General features: G+C 45.5%; 1 protein-coding gene across 3 annotated transcripts in view; it reads left to right on the top strand.

Annotated features, from left to right (window-relative positions):
• The window catches only part of GDPD5 (glycerophosphodiester phosphodiesterase domain containing 5), a 246212-nt gene that overhangs the window by 178091 nt on the left and 48065 nt on the right, over nucleotides 1-20056 (top strand). For all 3 annotated transcript variants that reach the window (XM_019530519.1, XM_019530517.1, XM_019530520.1), the window contains exon 9: nucleotides 17567-17649. In XM_019530519.1, coding sequence (XP_019386064.1) covers nucleotides 17567-17649 — 83 coding nt within the window. The remainder of the gene's footprint in view (nucleotides 1-17566; nucleotides 17650-20056) is intronic.

Genomic DNA, 20056 nt, shown 5'->3' with positions numbered 1-20056 from the left:
GCAGTACTCCAGCTGCGGCCTGACCAGTGCCGCATAGAGGGGGAGGATCACCTCCCTGGACCTGCTCGAGATGCATACCTCTGTTGAATTGGCCCAAGAGCATAGAAACCTTGTTAGGGAAAGTGCTTTTTTGAATTGCTTCCCTCCCTGAATGCTTCAAAAACACCTTGACTCAAGTGGTTAATTTTGTATTCCAGAAAACCTGCTAGGTCTCAATCCTGGTACCCCAAGGGTCATCTTCACCACTCCATTTCTGAGGTTGACATGCTGGATGGGGGCATGTGGGTGGGATATACTTCTTCCTGGCATGACTGAGTGCTCTGTTGCCCTAGGGCATTTTTACATGTGCTCCGGGGGGGGGAGAGACATTTTAATTAGAGTAGCTCTCCACTCTAATTAAAATGTCAGAGCATCTCATGTATTCAGCACCCTGCATTTCAGAATAGCAGCAGGGGTGCTTTAACTAAAGCTCAGCTTAATTAATCGAGTCTGCTCGGGTGCGTTCTAATCAGAACGCATCAGAGCATGTGTATAGGTGCCCACAGTGTAGACATTTCAGTGAAACCCAGTCATGGACCAGGACCTGGTTGTTCTAACTGCTGTACAAAAAAGGCTCTGCTCCAGTCCGAGTATCTTTCTTGGTCCCTTGTGTGATGTCTAGACTAAGAAGCCTGTGCGTGCTGCTACCTTCAGTATAATCAGCTTGGCCCCATAGTTCAAGCAGTAGAAACTTACATTTTTACAAAGTGGCCTCTGCTTCATTTCCCTCCCAGGACCTAGTATTTACAATCCCATCACAACCAGACATCTGATATTCTGAGAGCACGGCTTATAGGTATCATATGAGCAATGCAGATATTGCTCATAAAAGTGGAAGAATGGGAAATCCTAATGGACAGGTATATGGTTGGGTGGGTAGTTGTTTATTTCCCAACAACTGCCAGCAGACATATTCCTTGTGGCTAGGCAACCACTGCCCTCTTTCTGTACTTCCATGACATTCCTGGAGAGCTTTATAAATGCCTGGGTAGGGAGTCAGTTCCTGGAGAATGTCTTATTCTTTTTCCGCTGAGGTTTGCTCATTTCCTAATAGTAGCAGAATGCCTCTCCCAATTTAGGTACTTGAAAAGTAGGACATGAATCCAGTCCTCTGTGTGAGAGAGTGAGACACTGTTATAAACAGGGCCTACTGCTGGGCTTAATTCTTGGGCTCTTTAATTTAACGTTACTGTCTAACAACTTAGCTGTGGTGACGTCTGACCTTTGGAGTCCGTTCCACTTGCCTGCTTCACAGGTACGGCAAGGCACCTTTATGACTGTGCTGCTGCCTGTTTTCCTGCTTAGTGCTCCTATCTGGAAGGAGAAAACAATCTGCTGCTGTTCCGCCTATGGCCAGAGGACACTGTTACTGTAGGTGGCTGTAAAAATAAAATATCAATTTTTAAAGTTTTTGTTGTCGGTAAAAAGTTTGCAGATTGTCAGTAAAAAAAAAAAAAAAAATTGTCTTGGGTTGGCAACCCTGCTCCTATTCTCCTATGGCTGGCGAGCAGCCTATGGCAAGAGGACACTGTCACTGTAGGTGGCTGTTAGAAAGGCAAACTAAGTCTTAAGGAAACTCCAGGAGGGCAAAATGGGCATTTGTACATGAGCAGTGAGGCTGCTTCTTATAGCGTGTCGGGGCAGGCTCAATTAATCCAGCTTCCTGGAATGTGGTAATCATCGCACTCCAGCAGCCTCCAGCATCTTGTGCACTTAAAAGTGGCAGTGGGGCTGCTTTAATTAATGCTCATTGAACTAAAGTTAGTTAAAGCACCCCCGCCACAATTTTTAAGTGTGGGGATGCTGATACACAAGACACTCTGGGCGCTTTAGTTAGAGCGGCTCTTGGAGAGCCACTCTAATTAAGCGCCCCCAGCTCCTGGAGCACATGTATAAACGCCCAGTGTGTTCAGGAAGCTAAAGCCAACAAAATTCCTCAGCATCTTTCATCCTCCTTCTGTTCTTTATAAGTTTGCTGTACAAAATGCAGTACCTCTAGCCTCATGACTTTTTAGGAAACACTTTTTAGTCAAGTTTTCTGAGGATACAAATAAAACGGTCTAAAGTAGAAAGCAGGCTGCTCCCATCCCCGAACTTCCACTGAATCCTGAATCATTCTTTTTCGTAGGCTGTAGAACAAAAATGCATGCATGTAGGGATAAAGACGCTTTCTGTCCCACTGAGTTTATGTGGAGCTGGGGAGCTTGGGCGTGAAGTAGCCATGCAAGATTTGGGTCTTTGCATGGTTTCTGCTAGCAGAAAATCATGTAAACCTGTCAGGAGACTGGCTTTCTGTTTAGATTTCTAGACCAGTTTTGCAGATCCAGGTGGTTCAGAATGAACTTCTGCTTACCTGGTCTGGAGCGGACTTCCAAGCCATATGAAATTTAACTTCTTACTATATATATATTCTTCTCTTCACCGTAACCTAGTAAATAAAGCCAGCCATCACGTAGCTATGTCTAGATGTGTTTGCCTTTTATTGCTCTATAAAAGATGAAATTAGAGACAAAACGATAATTACTTTGAGCTGTGAAATCAGTGGGATCACAATCTAGCAGCTGCGTTAAAAAATAAAAATTAAAATGAAAGAAAGAGTTAAAATATTCTGTATCTTTTTCTCATCCCTTTGCCTTGCACCATCTCAGATGCTGCCTAGTCATCTTATGTATTTCAGGGATCTCTCCTGAGCACCCAGCTCCCTTACTATACCAAGTGTATTTACTTTCAAGCCTCATTATTTTAAAGCTTTGCCAAAAGGCACTCCACTAATAATATTTAGTTTTCACAAGAGCGCTTGCTGTGTTCTGCCTTTGAGCTAACTCATGCATACATTATTTTAGAGAAAATACCCAACCTGACTGTTTTACAACAGGGGGAATGAAAGAATAAAGAACCCGGTGAGCAGCCTAAAGAGACTGCTGCAAAACACGTACAGAAGTTCACTTTTAAATAACAGAGATTCGGGCTCCCTAATGTGAGGGAGTTGGAAGTGGGGGCGATGGGTGATCTCAGTGATACGAGGTGGTGTTATTTGGTGCTTATCTAGTGATCACTTTGCAGCCTCCAAAAAGCACACGAATGTGATATTTAGTCCACACAGACAGATGCAGTCTCTTATGGAGTCCAGCAGTTGTTCTGTGTGCACCTGGCATTTGATGTTGATGAATGGGTACTTTTTTTCCCTGGAGAGTGCAAATAGCTTCTACTGGGATGTAACAGGAAGCCACTGGAAGAGGAAACGGTGACAATGTTAGCTTCCAAGGACATATTAAATCTGGCTGGCATCCCTAATTCTTGACTACGTGAGAAGTGGCGAGGAAGGAGATTAAGAAGTATGGCACAAGGGTAGTTGCAGACAAGTAATGGGTGATGATTAAAGGCGTTGATGATATAAATATGAGGGTGATGGTCAGATTGGGTCATATCCACTGGGTTCAGATCAACATGGACTAGACAAAAGCTGGAAGACAACACTGACCTTGTCAAAAGTCAGACAGCAGGTCAGTGATGGAGCCAGGAATGGCATCTGGGTCTCCTACCTCCTGTCCACTCCAGCCTGGGCCAGGTCGTGTGTCCTGCTCAGCTGCACTGTTCCTCTAGCACGCGTGGTCTCTGTAGGGTTCTTCTGCAAATGTCAACCGTGGGGAGAAGGGATCGGCTTTGGAGGCGGTGATGGGAAAAGTCTTCTATGTTTATGACCCAAGTGCCTGCTTGTAGTAACACTGGACTCCTATAGACATGCGGGGAACCTGGAAATCCAGTGCATTGAAGCAGACTTGATTAATCGAGTCTGCCGGAGCACAGGAATTGATGCTCTCCAGCAACCTTCCACGTCATGTGCATCAGCATCCCCGTGCATCTCCGCACTTAAAAAAATGGGCAGCAGGGTGCTTTGAAATGAAACACGTTCGATGAGTGAACTGAAGTTCAAAGCACCCCGCTGCCATTTTTTCAGCATGGGGAAGCTGATGCATGGGTGCTTGTAATTAGCACAGCTCGCTAATTAAAGCTCCCAGCGCTGCGTCCCAAGATGTGTAAAAATGCCCACAGTGCTGTGCAGTTTCCCCAAAATATAGATGTGCCAGTGTCAGAGTCTGGCAAAATGCTCATGACCTTTATTCATTTGGACAAGGACAGGTGCTTTTTATTACTGCTTCCAGTTTGCAGCGGAAGTCATATTGGCACCAGGTCTGCAGGAAGTCTGCCTGCAAAAGACAGTCCAGTGGTATTGAGGAAAGAGCAGTGTAGCATCAGGTGTAGGCCAGACCGGCGTACCTTTAGCCATAGAGAAGTCGTGCTGAATTGTGCAAAACATTCCCTGCAAGCAGGCTGCTCACTTCAGGAATACATTAGCAGTTACGAATTGACATGGAGGTATGGGACTTGCAATCGAAGAGCCTGATCCACCGAGTCTAGTTCTCCACTGTCCATACTAGTGGGTTTGTGGAGCTGCAAGTCTTTCCTTGCCCTTCAGTGGTGTTTTCCATTCAGAAATTCAAATATGGATTGGCACTTTCAAACTCTGGCGAGGCATGTCAACATCATCTTTATTTTACAGTTCAGGGGTGCGGAAGTGTTGCCTGGGGGTAACATGTTTATGCCCTGCTGCGAACCTGTGGCAGCGTCAGCATAAGAAGAAGAGTTCCCTTGCACATGAACCACCAAAGCGATGCCATGAGATCTTCCCTGCCACGTCTCTGTTTCTGGGAGACACCGTACAGGGCTGGACTGGGAAGCAGCTGTGATGGGAGAGGGGTGCCCAGTGGCAGCCCAGCCTGACTGGAGGGGCTGCCATGAGGCTGCGGCTGCTGGCCCATCGGAGAGCCCGGGCCAGCAATGCCACCACCCCAGGCAGGAGTAAGTGCTGCCTCTGCCCCTGTGCTTCTCGGCAGGTGAGAGCCTCCCTGGGTTTAATACATCGAGGCAAAGACAGGGGAGGCACATCTCCCCTGCGTGGGGAAAAGGTGCGGTCCCCTCTGTCTGCATCCGTAGTGGGTGATGCTAAAATCAGAAGTGTTATGGAGCGGTTATGGAAAGACAATTTTACCATATTGGGGCAGTTTCATGAAAGCTAGGCATGGAAAGGAGGTTAAATCTCCCAGTCTTTCCTTGCCAATGCAGAACGGTTCCCTGTTGCATTTGCTGCGGTTTTGTGTGCAGTTGCTAGCATGTAGGAGTGTGTCAAGCGGAGGGTCTTCTCGCCGTTCCCTTGGCAGTCCGCCTCGTCGTCTCTTAGAAATGGCTGCTGGAGGCTTTCCCCAGATCTTCATTTTTTTTTTTTCCTTGCTCAAGTTTCATCAAGGTACTCCCACCTTTCGCCACACTGCATCCTTCCTCTTCATCTTACTCCATTTCTACATCTCTCTTAAGAGTTCCGTAGCTCATTAATTATATCATTCTCTCAACATTTCCTTTTAAATTAAACCCCCAACTTCCTAACTGATTTTGTTCTCTTAACTCTCTCCTCTTTCTCGGCCTCTTCGGGTGGTGCAGTGCTGAGAATTTGAATGCATCTGGCAAGTTGCGTCTGTCAGAGGCCATTTTCTTCTGGACTGATGTAGAGCTTGGTTTACATCCTCAGGCGTGAGATTTGATGGCTAATATGTTATTAATGGTCATCAAGTACTCAACCTGCTTTTTAAAAGAGGCAGTGGTGGAGACAGCTTTGGAATATTGATGTGCAGAGAAGAAGAAACTACCATATTTTCTCACATACATCATTAATACCTCCCCCCCAAAAAAAATCCCCCCAAAAAATCAGCCCCTCCAGAAGTGGGGTGTGTTTAAAGTGGGGAAGCTGTTTTCTTTGCTGGAAAAAAAAACATACTTGGAGGCACCGTGCTTGCTGTAAGGTCACTGCTTTTGTCTGCTCAGCAAACTGACGGGGCCACGTCTTGTGGGGTGACCTGTTGGTTGAGCATTGTAGCTTGTGCCCAAAGCAGCTAGTGAGCTGTTCGTAATATCTTGATGGAGCTTGTGATGTGGAAACAACATTTGATTTACAGGAACTTATGTAACGAGCTACTTAACGTGAGAACTGACCACCTTGCTATTTCCCTTGCAAGGATCTGGGGCTAACCTTTTGTGACGTGGAGTAAGTCCTCCAGTGTCCAGGAGGTGTGGCATCGCAGGAGACAGCCTGCTACACCAGGAGGTTCCTGATGCCACGCTTCCTGGGCACTTTGTCACACAGTTGGACATGGATCTGAAAAATATCTCTTTTTTTTTTTTTTCTATCTTCTGCTTTCCAAAAACAAGGTGTATGTTTTATTTGGGGGCATGTTGTATATGAGGAAATATAGTACTGCTAGAAATTGCCTAGGTGTAATTTTACTCCAGCACAGACCTTGTGGGATATCCTGTAGTTGGCATGACTCTTTGCTGACAGTATACTGGTAAGAGTGCTATTTATGCCACCAGCATCTCAAACTAAGGAAAGTGAGGGTCATGGTTTGCCTATTGACTTTCAGTGAGAGTTCAGTGCCTAATAGTGATTGTAAGCCGTTTGAAAATCCTGTTCCTTGGGGAGTAGAGTTTCATGGTCTGAGAAGGAGCAGCACTGATTTAAGATGGAAAGTCTTGTGGATTGGCTGAACTTTGTAGTCTCTCTGTTGGGTAAAGTCAAGTGTAGTAAGTGTGGCAATTGTGTCAACTCCTTAATATCAACCCCTTGTCTAGCACCATACTTAGGGCAGGATCATCCTGGACTGAACTATCCCAGCCAAGTGTGTATAACCTGCTTTTGAAAGTTTCCAAGGGCAGAGATGCCACACTTTCTCTAGGTAGTCTCTTCCAAAGCCCGTCTTCTCTCACAGTCCTTCTCCGACACACTGCAGCCTAGCCGGTCATTCCCCAGACTGCATTTGTGCATGCCGCTATTCCATTCCCAAGGCAAGACTTTTCACGTGTCCTTGTTGAATCTCATCTAACAGATTGTCAACCGCTTTTTCCGAGTCCACCCAGGTCCCCCTGGATCCTAGCCCCGCCCTCTGGAGCGTCTGCAGTTCCACCCAACTTGATGTCATCTGCAGAGTAGCTAAGCGTGCACTCGATCTCATCATCCAAATATTAAGGAAGATTGATCATCTTGAAAGTACTTGGTCATCCCTTAATTTAACAAAGGGAAAGATACTTACCCGCTCTATCAGATGGGCCCAACATGAAACAACTGAAGGTTTATGGCAGGGGTAGGCAACCCCTGGCACGCGTGCCAGGGTGTGGCAAGTGAAGGTATTTTGCTTGGCATGTGCACCTAAGGGCAGGTGGTGGGGAAGGGGCCAGGGCTGTGCTCCCACAACAAGGATCCATTCCTGGCACACCAACATCCTACAAATCAAGGTTATGGGTGTTTTTGGCACTCTGCTCAAAAACACTGCTGACCCCTGGTTTATGGTGTCGATAGCTTAGTGTATCAGATGCATCTTTCTGACGAACTGGTGATACTTATTTTTCATTTCCTTTTATTGAGATAGTATGGGTTTATTTAGTCTGGAGGGATGGATTTAATAGCAGCCTTCAACTCCCTGCAGGGGGGCTGCAAAGAGGATGGAGCTGGGCTGTTCTCAGTGGGGGCAGGTGACAGGACAAGGAGCAATGGGCTCCAGTTGCAGCGAGAGAAGTTGAGGTTAGATATTAGGGAAAACTTTCTCACTAGGAAGGTAGTCAAGCACTAGAACAGGTTACCCAGAGAGGTGGTGGACTCTCCATCCTTGGAGGGTTTTAAGACCCAGCTAGAAAAAGCCTTGGCTGGGATGATCTAGTTGGACATGGTCCTGCTTTGAGCAGGGGGTTGGACTACATGACTTCCTGAGGTCCCTTCCAATCCTAATTTTGTGTGATTGTATGAAATAAGGGCCTGGTGTCCAAAGGCAGTACCATGGAAACTAATCAAGCCTTGTGTATTCTGGAGGAAAGGAGTGGCTCATAATCAGCGCTTGAGGTTCCAAACAGCGCGGAGGTAAATGCTCTTGGCAGAGTACCCAGACAGCTGGTTTCTGACGTGTCTTAACAGTGTCAAGAGAGGCAGACTATTGAAACAGCTGCCTGTGCCTTGTAGGAAGTGCACTGGGGAAAAGCCTAGCTCTGCCCTTGAGGGCTGCCTTTTCTGCCCCTGCGGCACTTCACGGAGATCTGCGTGCGGTGCAAAACCGCTCCACGCCAAGGAGGGCTTTGCAAGGATGACTGACTCGCTGGCTTATTGAAGTCTTATTGATCAAACCTGGAGAGTCAGTTTGAAAAATGCAGCGCTCAAGCGAGCCTATTTCTAGCACTGTGTGTCTTCACAGATGTCATAGACATCAGGGCTGGAAGGGACCTCGCGAGATCATCGGGTCCAGCCCCCCGCCCCAGGGGCAGGAAGTCAGCTGGGGTCAGATCACCCCAGCAAGGTAAGCATCCAAGCATTTCTTAAAGGTATCCAGAGGCATCCAAACCTTGATGGGCAGCCAGCACGGGACTGCCTTGACAATCACCTGGAAGTTGATTATGACACCAGAATAGCTGCCCCTGGGTTTTCGGGGCCTTGCGGCAGCAGAAGCAGTTGCTATTAAAATATTCGCATTCATGCGGTGCCAGTAGCATTCTGCCTGTTTTACTGACCTTTGTGAAGACGTGATCCTTTCCTCCACCAGCCTGCGCCCACGTGTATTTTCACAGTCCCGGCTTGGCAGTCTGCGATAGTGAGTAGAGGCAGTAGCACGATGCTACGGAGAGAGCAGCCTGGTCTGAAGGAGGCAGGATGGTGCGACTCACTTCTGCTTGGGCATGAATCAGAGTGGTCTTCGGCATGTCATTTCCCTTGAAGCATCCCATCATGAGCTGCCCCTTGCACCCAGCGTCACTGCTTATGGGGGAACCTCCTAGCCAGCTCTTTGTCCTCTGGCTTAGGCACACTTTTTTTTTCTCCCTAGCTGGACAGTGCAGCAGACGGCATGCAGGGACCTACACGAAATAAAAAGGCCTTTGCAAGAATGGAAGATGCCCGTTGTTCTAGGACCTGACACCTCTTTAGTATCCACTGACTTCACTGGAAGGAAAGAGACCCTCAACTTCTGAACCTTTAGCTCCCAACTGGAAAAACAGAACTAGAGCAACGTGCAGGACCATAAGCAGAGATACAAGCTTCATTTTGTCCGTATTTCCCAAGCTTGGTGGGCTTATACTTCACCGTAGTCAAGTCAGGCGCTTTCATGCACCCCTATTTCAACTACTGCTGCTACAACTGGCAGCAGGGGAAGTGGGGAGGGGGAGGACGTGCAAAACCTGCTCGAGTTTACTGTGGTGGTGCTACAGATCGCCAGCAAGGTTTTGTGTACGACTTCCCCCACCAAGTGTTCCCCAGGATTTGGGAAGCATCGATTGATGTAATTTCTTGACTGATGTAATTAATGGACCCCATGCATTTTCGTCTGGGACATTGAAACTGTGGGTCTCGATATTTTTAGATTCAAGATACCTCTTAGTTGACTCCAGACTGCCCCCCCTCCCCTGGTGAAAAAGCACTAGTTCTTAGGTTTTGCTCGTTTCTTGACTACAGAAAAATACAAGAGCAATTCCTCTGTTGCAAAGAGCTCAGAAAGCCCAAAGCAGGTCTGAATGTTTTGACACTATGGATTTGGATTTGAAATCTCAGGGTTGATCTCATGAATCATGCATAGGTGTTTGTACTTAGTAAGGTGTGGCACCCCACATCACCCTTAAAGGACTCTTAAGTCACCCCAGGGTGCTGCAGCACCCTGGTTGAGAATCACTGGTCCATATAGTATTATTTAGCACAAGTTTCATTATACTGGTGCTGGGATTTTTTTTGGTTGCTCTCAATCTTTTTAGACTCAATGTACCTCTCAGAAGACTCCAGCTCTTAGCTTTGACTCAGTTCTTGACTACAGAAAAATAATAGAGCAATTTTTCTGCTGCAAAGAAGTCAGAAAGCCTATAGTAGATCAGAAGGCTTTTAACACTATGGATTCCCATTTGAAATGTCTGGGTTTAGCTTGTGAAACATGTGTTAACATTGCATGGCACCTACCCTAACAGTGTTAACATTTCATGGCACCCTGGGGCACCCTTGAAAGGATCTCCAGGCACCCCAGGGTACCATGACACCCTGGATGACCATTACCATACTCAAATAACAATCAGGAGGACCTTGCAAATTTTTAATTGCCCTTTTCATATGAGTTTACCTTGGTCTCGGTGGCCAAAATTGCCCTATCCCCCACTGCTGTGCACTTGCTTAGATGTTGCCCTCCTTGTGTCTGTGCATAGTGTTATTGGGCACGTACATAGTGCTATTGGAGTCCTTTGGGGATGGAAGAAATTGCAAAAATAGAAAATCTGTTGTTAGGAACAGATTCAAAGTGAAGAGATTTTATCTGTATATGAGGTCAGTGCCTCAGTACTTGTCTCATTAGAGAATATGGTTTACTTGGCCAAGGCTTTGCAGCATGGCTAAACAGCCTTGCGACAGCTCATGGCATGCTGCTGTATCAGCCCTGCTGTGACTCAGAGGGTCTGTAGCTTCCCCCACAAGCTCTGTCATCCATAATTCAAGAGAGTATTTTATGACCTTCAATAAACAATGCAAATCCCTTCTCTGGTGAAGCAGGACTTTAAGCGCTGCTTTGAACAGAGGGGCTCTGCAGATCTGTTGTGTGGGTCTGTGAACTTCTCGGTCTTTCCGGCTGGGTTGTTTTTTGTTTTTTGTATTAAAGCAAAACACAATCCAGAGATGAGGGGGAAGAGTGGAGTATGTCTCCAGTTTTGTCTGCCTGGCTTCATACCCTGGGGTTGACCCTTGTGGCCTGTTTGCTAGCAAGTACAGCATGATTGGGGGAATTTGTGGGGTTTGGGGTTTAAAAGCATCAAACCTGGTTGCATGGTTTGAAAAATATTCAGTTTAGGCCAGCGTAAGACAGAGCATCTGTGGTGGAGGGGAACAGCCAAAGCTTTTGAATCAAGTGGCTCATCATTTTTTTTCTGTGGTTACATTAAGCCCAGAAAACTGCTGTCCTTTGAATGAGGATTTTAGGATTTTAGTTAATGGATGTGTTGGGGGCACTTATATTCATCTAAGATGCCCTTGTCAGACCTCATGATTTCTGTTATGTGTTCCTGATAGCCGCTCTGTGACATCAGGAAGTGCTGTGATCCCAAGGTGGAGAGCTGAGGGAATAAATGACTTGCCAAAGGTCACACCCAATGTCTGTGGTAGAGGCAGAGGATTGCTAGGGGTCTTCTAGTCCTAGTCCAGCATTTTCTGACCATTGGACCATCCTTCCTTTAGTCGCATGACCGTCACATCACCCGGCTCTCCATCATCTTTGCCCCAAACAACTTTACATCCTACATGGGAGAGTCTGTCTCCTTGCTCAGTGTTTGCTTGGCACTTAGTGCAGCGTGGCTTCTAGCCTGCCAGGGGTATTGGGCCTCTACTGTATTAAATGATGGCTATAGATCCATGGAGACGTGGACTTTCCAAAGCAGCCCTGGAGAGAGGACTTCTCCCATCCTGTAGATCTTATTCTGCTCACGCTTTGTGCTTGCACCAGGGACGGTCATAATTGCACCACCCACCCCCATTGCAGAATGGCCTTGGATACCGTAAAAATGTTTTTCTGATTTTTGCAGTGATAATAAAAAGATGCATCAAAACCCAAGACATTTCCTTCCTGCCTGATCCTTAGGACGTATCCATATAAGCAAGGGCCAAGTCCTTCGTAGACCTAAAAATATGAAGATGACAACGTTCTGTGACTTTTCGGTTCAGTTGAGTTTTCGATTTGGTCTTTTTGCACACCGCCCGTGTTCGCTTCCTGTGAACGTTTGGAACAATTCGGCGAGTCTGAAGTGGACATCAATCACCCCAGCAAAAAATTTGCACGCTTTAGCCAGTTGTGAAATAGGAGCAAAGCTGTGCTACCTACCTGACCAGCTATACCGACCAGCTCGGTTCAAGTTTAGAGTACTCTCAAGCTGTAGAAAGACACTAATTTGAATGATAAATTGAAAGACGTTTGAATTGGCTCCTGGATCTTCTACAAGGAAACAAGAGAAAGTTGGTTAAATAAGTGATTTGTCCCTCCCTGATTTTTGTTAGCTTCAGTGAAAAGTGGATTTGGGGCCAAGTAGATATCAGTCCAACCAAACCCTGGTGTAAGGAGCAAATTTACAGAACACAGTTGCATGGTATTCCCATTGTTTTGCTCATTGCCGGGGGGGGAGTCTGCATGATCACATCCTTAACATTTGTTTTATCTCCTATAATGCATACTCTTAAGTGCCTAATTGTCTTAAATGGCAATAGTGAAGCTTATTTTAAACAAAATGTGCCAGATAACTCTGGACCAAAGGAAACTTAGTCCAAGTAGTGAAATAAATATTCCAAATTACTTTATATAACACACTTGCATCTGGAAATGATCCATCTCTACACTATCGTTTTTGGAGGAGCATTTAAAAAAAGATCCAAACAACCTTCAAATCAAAGCTGTGTGACTTTAGGCAGCAGCTGTCCCACTTGGGTATCTCCAGGCTATAAATGTGCCACAATTTGTTTGGCGCCTCCTAATTTTCTGGAAAGAGGGTGGTGGGCTGGAGTGACATTTCTCCCACTCATGGTAATCCCTGTGCTAGTTTACAGAAGATCCTCTTCAAAGCTCACAGTTCTGGCTTTAAAATCACTTGTCTGGCACGGCCGCCTGAAGCAGCTGTGCTGGGGGACATGCTTTCCCAGTAGGACTGGGCAAACCCCTGGGAATAAACACAACCTGGTCCAGTGGGAAAGATGTTTGGACTTGTGAGGAGCATCTGGAGTGCTTTGATCTCTTTCCAGATGTTCCTCTGAGTCGCGTATGAAGTTGGTGTCAGTTTGAGCTGTGATACAGGCAGGACTAAGTGACACTCATGCAGTCACCAGGGAGGAGAAAAAGTTGATCGGAGGGTTAAAGCTTGATGGCCTGAAGCTTGTGAGCATGGGCCAGCTCTTGCTTGAACCTGACTTTGATTTTTGGCTTGGGTTGGCCCCATGCGGTGGTCATCAACAACCTGGCAAAACCTAGTGGTTTCCATTGCATCTTGCTTGGAGTTTTTGGGCTCCTGGGAATCCAAAACTTGCTCTGCAAGCCCCAGAGGAGCAAGAGTTGCAACAGTTTTTCAGGATGCCCCATGGCAGGAGTGGGCAATTATTTTGGGCGGAGGGCCGCTTACCAAGTTTTGGCAAGCCATCGAGGGTTGTGTGACAGGCAGCCAGGGGCAGATAAATATTAATTTTCTGAATTTTTTTAGGGGTCCCATGGGCTAGATAGCATGTGGCCCGCAGGCCGCATTTTGCCCACCCTTGCCCCACGTGCTGTGACTGTATTTTCTCACTGCACAGGTAAGGTCGAACTTGCTGATGCGTTTACGCTGGGACTTATCACAGGAGGCTAAGGGACCCAGCCTCCAAATTCCCACTAATGTTCAGTTCAAGTCCCCATTTTAGACCTCCCATGCTGCCTATAGTTAGCACCTTCTTGTTCAATGCAACCCCTAGACTGTCAGCACTCCACGTTTAAGATGTTTAACAAATCAAGGCAGTACCACAAAGAGATGGTTGCTTTAGCAAGCATGTCCTGCCTGGCATCACCTAAGGTGCAGTCTTAGGTACTGAGACTAGAAGCCAATTGCTGAATCCCCTTACAAAAGGTTTGGCCAGTTCTACAATGGTGCCCTGCCACCTTGCTCAAGACCTTGGTTTCTGATGTGTTCAACAAGCAGCTTGAGACAGCCCTCACCCCATCTTGTTCTGGCATTGAAAATGCATATTAATATATATGGCTCTGTCATATATGTATAGGCAGGCAATGTTCTTTGAGTAGATGTGATATCTTTTATTAGGCCAAATGAGTAGCTGGAAAAAAAAACTATCTGATTTCATTGTTTCCTTTGATTCCTTCTCATATTCTTTATCTCTGGTGAAGCCACAACCTATTGCCACTCAGGTTATATCCTCTCTGTACCTCAAAAATGACCATTCCTAAGCATTGCTGATGTCAGAAATAGGGCTTGTCTATCCACAATGGGGCCAAGCCAAAATCCTGTTAAGACAGCTTTCCAGCTTTGGTAAAAAGCAGAGTATAGTTTTGTTGTCAAATCTTGCTTCGTAGATGAGGCGCTACCATGGAGAAGCCAGGAAGGTTGTGGTACAGACCAGCCTCATCTGCTTTGCGAAATCTTAAACAGGAATGGGCATCACCGTGTTGACTTGTGCAACGTCTGTTGTGGACTTGTGTAATGTGCTTTTTCCAGTGCTCCCTGGACGGAGCCTCAGAAGATTCACTGCTTTTAAAATACTGGTATCGCCCAACTTTTAGGTTAATTTATCTGCCTTGTGATGCTGCTGTTGGGTGGATAATTCCAGCCGCTCCTGCCGAGCTTAGCCCATTGATGAAAGTAGTGCCGCAATGAGGCAGAAGGAACATCCAGCCCGATTCACAGCCTCAAGGTATACATTTATAAGCAGGCTTTAAAGAGAGGGTATCGCTATCTTCAGTATGTACGAACTCCAGTGATTGATCATGCATCGGTCTTGCATTGAACTCTGTTTCACAGAAGGCGTGAGCTCTGTGGAAATAACAGAGGAGCCCCTGCCTGGGTCTACAGGGGCAGCTAAGGACAGAGTATCAGGTTCTGCCCAATATGAGCAACATCAGCTTGCTTTGTTCATCTTAATGAAACCTGAGCTACTTGGGAGGAGACGAGACACTGAAGTCTATGGAGGAACAGAGTGCTTGAGCAAAAATCAACCTTCAGTACGTTGCTTGTGGCTGTCCCCAATCTTTGCTTGCATGCTGCCCCTTACTGACCGATCTGGGCGCTGCACTTGTGTTTGAAATACTTGTCTTCGTGTTATCCTGACGTGACCCGATGCCAGGTGCACCCGGGTGGGATGGCGTTTTCTCCTTGTCTTGACTTAGATGAACTTGTCTGTCTTTGCCGGGGATTTTTTCTAGGCGGCGACTGCGTCTTACTCTCTCGCTTTCACAGAGCAGATGCATTCTCATACTGTTGAGTAATCATAACCCTAACTGGGACTAAAGTCTTCCCCAGTTCAAGGCCACTGAAACCAGGAGTTATATCAGAGCTAAGCATGCCGTGTGGTATTGCTAACAGCTTGCAGCACAACAGAGCCGCGCCTCTTGGACGTTAATGTTTTCCCATGGACGAAGCTGATTAGCCGAGAAAACGCTTTCACATATATGACCAATTTGAATCTCAAGCAGGTTTCATGCTGCTGTTCCTCATCAGATGTAGTATTTCCCATTAAATCCTCCACCTGATTTTCAGTCATTACCTTGAAATCTCTTTCTCTCTGCCTCTCTTTTAATGCTGCTTGGCCTTATGATGGAAGAAAGTCTTGTAGATGTGAAAATCCGACCTCAGAGCACCGCAGCAGCTGAACAACCTGCATTCATCTTTTACTAGTTCCTGCTGCGTGTATTTAAATCTGATTCCTTTTCCCCCGTCTCTTTTCCCTTCTTTTTCTTTGAGGTCTGACTCCTGATTTTCTTTTTTAATGCTTAGGATGATAATGCGGTAATGCTGCATCAACTTCTTTAGAAAAATAAAACATTTTTGTTTTCATTGAAGCTGTTGCTTAAACAAAACCACCACTGTTAATTGTGGCTCCATTCAAGAGGGAAGTAGGTAGAATAAAATGCATTTAGTGGCACACACAGGAGCAAGCCATTTTCTGTTCTTTTGAGTCTGATTTTTTAATTTGGCGCGGTCTTGTTTGAATGGTTAAGAACAAAGTGAGGGAATCGTCCTTTCAAATTAAACAATGGAGTTTATATTTAGCAATTGCCTCTTTTTCAGTGAAAGAATTAATAGGCAGACACTGCATGAAGTGGGCACAGAGCCCTTTATTTTTTTCCATTGTTAGGACTATATCTTCATTTTTCCAGACATGTCCCCTCTCCTAACATCCTCTGACAGCTATAATAATTATTTGCATGGACCAGTAGGGAAATGGAGAATAACTAATGTGTTTTTAGCTAACTTTCCATGCAGTTGTGATAAGCACCCAGCCTCCACTGGCAAGCAGCAGGCTTCCTGCAGACCACCTACCAGTCACCCCTTAGTTACAAGAGGAGATCGTGGACGTAGGACAGGTTTACACTGGTATAATTTGCATCTGTTTTGTACAGTGGTGCAAATTTAAACTGGGACTTGGAGTGGACAGGGAGTTGTTATCTTGGAGCAGTTGATACTATTTGTGCTATTAGAGAGTCTCACCACTAGAGAAAGCAGGGCAACCTACTGTATTTTCTCACATACCACATGATCCCAAACGAGATGCATGTGTTGTTTTTGGGAAGGCAGAATGAAGAAGCAAAGATTTTCCCAGAGTTACGGCTGCCTAGAGCACGGGCCGAGCCTAATCGTCAGGTCATTCACCCTCCCTTTCCGGCTAAAGTCTGGTCTCGGGGGGTGGATCTCTTACTTTGAAAAGAGCTGGAAAGTCTGCAAGGTTGTGAAACTGGAGGGGGAAAAAAAAGACCTGGTGAAACAGTCTCTTGATTAATGGAGCCTCCGTTAAAAAGGGGAGACAGTTGTTATAATACCTGGGGAGTGACAAGCAATGAGCCCTGAGGCCACCTGGCTCCCTCACCTGCCTGAACAGAAATATCATTGCTGCTGCTGGTTGGTTTTGGAGCAGAATCAAAGTGGGGTGCTTGTATTCCAGGCAGAAAAATCAGCTTCCCCACTGAAGACATGCACCCCATTTTTTTGGACAGGGGGTGGATATGGGGGGAGAATTTGCATGCAATCTGTCTGAACATTTGATTATATTGTGGGTTTTTTTCATGAGCAGCTGTAGGGTAACAACCCTAGGACTATTATTTGCATTGGAGGATAGATAAGTGCTGGTCAGGTGGCTTCTGCGTGGGTGTACATTATCCTGGTGCTGTTTTTCTGCAGGTAACTCCTGCACCAGATTCTTGGAAGTCCCACTGATGTCGGGGTTTCCATGGTGTGTCCAGGCCTAAGAAGCCAATGCCACTGCCCAGCTTGTGTTAGCAAACCTTTTAACCGTAGGCATTGCAAATAAAAAAACAACAACCGAGGACTTCTCTAGGACACTGTGGCTGTCCATCATGGTCACCTAGGCTGGGACATAGATTCTTTTACTCTAAAAGGTCTGGTTGCAACCAAGTGAAGTATGTTAGACTCTCCATTAATGGCTAAAGGCTTAAGATGTAAGGAGTCAATATGACTTCCTTTCTGAAAGACACTTATACCTACACATACTAGCCAGTTCCTTCTCGTAATAGAAAAGGATTTTATATGCAATCACATGATTTCCAGCAGTGCTGCGTTGTTGGCTTTTTAACTTTTTTGACAGTCTTATAGGTATTTTGATTGCTTTTGCAGGTTGTGGTTTTTTTCCCCGCAGCCTCCTGTTGTGATTTAAAAGGAGGGTGCTTTAAAAATATTGGTACTTATTACTCATCTTTTTTTCCCCCCAATTCTTTTTCCCTAGCTGGCACCCGAAAACACTCTGATGTCCTTCCAAAAGGCAGTGGAGCAGAAAATATATGGCGTGCAAGCTGACGTAGTGATAAGGCAAGTCTGTTTAACTTAACTTCAAATGCAAAGGCTCTCTTTAGCACTGCGGCCAAACCAAATCCTTGCATCTGCTTTCTTTTGGCTCCCATTCTGTATTTTGCCGCCTCTTTTTCACTGCCACATATGTAGTATCCTTTGGAAAGGGCTTTGTGGTGAATGTTGTCATGTACCTCTGCTTGTAATTCAGTAATTTGATTGGCATTTTGCTGGGGATTATCGAAGGGAGCTGGACTTTCCGTGTAGACAAGCAACTAATCCTCATTTCATGGCCCAGAATTCACTACAGGGTCCCTTTCTAGGTTGCTTATTACAAAGAAAGAAAGCAAGAGTCCTGCATAGACTTGAATCTCTGCTTATTGATCTGGCAGCCTTCTCCAGAGGATGACAGCAGAACTTACCTATAAGGAGCTACAAGCAAGTTTCATTTGCAGTGAAGGAAAATGAGGCTCCTCAATTATTTCCTTGCATTGTAATCTGCCACCCAGCTTATGCCAGCCTGGCTCAATTTTCTTGAGAACTTACCTGGCAATGCACAAAATCATGTTGCTGTCCCTTTGCTATGATGCTGAGGATAGAATATAATGAGATTCTTTTGTTGGCCTGTTCAGTTAAAAACAAAAAAAAAAAAATCAGTCCAAGCAGACAAGGGTTTGAGTGCAGTGTTTGAAAGCATAGAGTTGCACTGAAGTAACCCAGGCTTTCACTCTAAGGGAAGTTTTCTACATTTACTATCCTCCTGTGTCCTACACTTCTTAAATGCAAAGTTTTGAGATGTGTAGGTGGATGCATAACATGTGTGAAGGATTAGCAGTTCCTAGTGGCCATCTCTGAGCTTTAATAAGGTCAAAAATAGGTGGTGCTTTCTGAAAGGAAATAATAGTAATGGTAGTCATGCAGGTCACCACCGGCTGTTGTGATTCAGTGTTGATGATTGACCACTATTACCATTATTTGCATTGGAGAGTGGGTTAGCGCAGGTCAGGCATACTTGAAAGCAAAATGGACAGGGTGGAAGAGGAGAAGGAAAAGAGCACAAGTGAGCCACGTGAGGATTGGGTGAGAAGTCAGAACCCAATAGCACAGGAGATGGGAAGGCTTATAAAGGCACAGACCTGTCCCGGGCGCATCTTGCAGGACTATAAACACCACAGCCAAGTTGAATCCGTTGGAGACGGGTGACCTTGATTTCCTTCGTGAGCCTAGATGCTAAATCTGATTTCCCACCCTGCACCCTAGAGAAAGATGTGGAATTTTGTTGAATTTTGCCACTCCAAAAATCCATTGACCCTTTCGCGATTGTCTAATAATGACACAGGCAGTTGCATAGGGCACTGATCAGGATGGTACCTGATACTAAGAAATGGCTTGAAATTCAAGTACAAGAAAAATACACAATTTCTATTTTTAATCTCCTAGAAGGGTGGCTTTTTAACTGAAAGGAAGCTGTCTGCAGTGAAAGATAGGCTTCTGGGTCTAGGAGTTCAAACATCAAGGATTCTTCTTTTCCCATTGCTTGAGAAGAAATGGATTTAAAAACTAATGGAATTTTTTCCCCCGTAATGGGAAGTTGTTCTGCAGCGATGGAGGACAGCACAGGGGTGGTGATGGCTTAATCCCTTTTGAATCATTCAGAAGTTAGCTCATTAACTGTGGCAAAGATAAAGCCTTTAGAAGCCCTGACTGCCTGCAAGAGATTATTTTGTTTCGTGCATCCAGGCTGATCCTGGGCGCTTTGCTTAATTATTCAAAAGGACCCTTTTTAGATGAGCAGAGCTTGATGGTATCGCTTAAACACTCTGAGTGGTCCTCTCATCGCTGTACTGAAATGGGGCAGCCTTATGTTGGTTGGGCAGGTATCTGGTGCCATCTACAGGAGAATCCAAACTCGTAAAGCTGTTTTCTTCCACTGAAATGGCTTTGTTTCCCCTAGTGGGAAGGTGAACTTGCTACACGTTTTCTTGATATCCTGTCCTGCCCTACTGCTGATTCATAAAAGTTATGGCCGTCTCACAGAACATTTATAAAGCTAGGGTTTTACTTATCCACGTGGTGCTTTTTATCACTACTGCCTATACCAGTGGTTCTCAGTCTTTTTAGACTCAAGGCACTCCTTGCTAGACTCAAGACCTCCCTCAAAAAATGCCAGGTTGTAGCTTTCACTGGTTTCTTGACTACAGAAAAAATACCAGGCAATTTTTTTTTTCTGTTGCAAAACACTTGGAAAGTCTAAAATAAGTGGGAATGTTTTGACACTGTGGATTTCTATTTGAAATCTCAGGATTTTTGAATCCAAGGGACATCTATACATGCAATCACTCTTTACACTTGTGGTGCTATTAGGCCAGAGTAAACTAATGAACTCTTCCATTGGATAGTTCTGCCCATGGGCGACTGGTGCTTCTTG

Source organism: Crocodylus porosus, unplaced genomic scaffold, assembly GCF_001723895.1.
Source record: "Crocodylus porosus isolate Cpor-Errol unplaced genomic scaffold, CroPor_comp1, whole genome shotgun sequence".
In the NCBI taxonomy this organism is placed as follows: Eukaryota; Metazoa; Chordata; order Crocodylia; family Crocodylidae; genus Crocodylus; species Crocodylus porosus.
The sequence above is the reverse complement of the archived record's forward strand: the minus strand, read 5'-3'. Positions and strand labels throughout refer to the sequence as shown.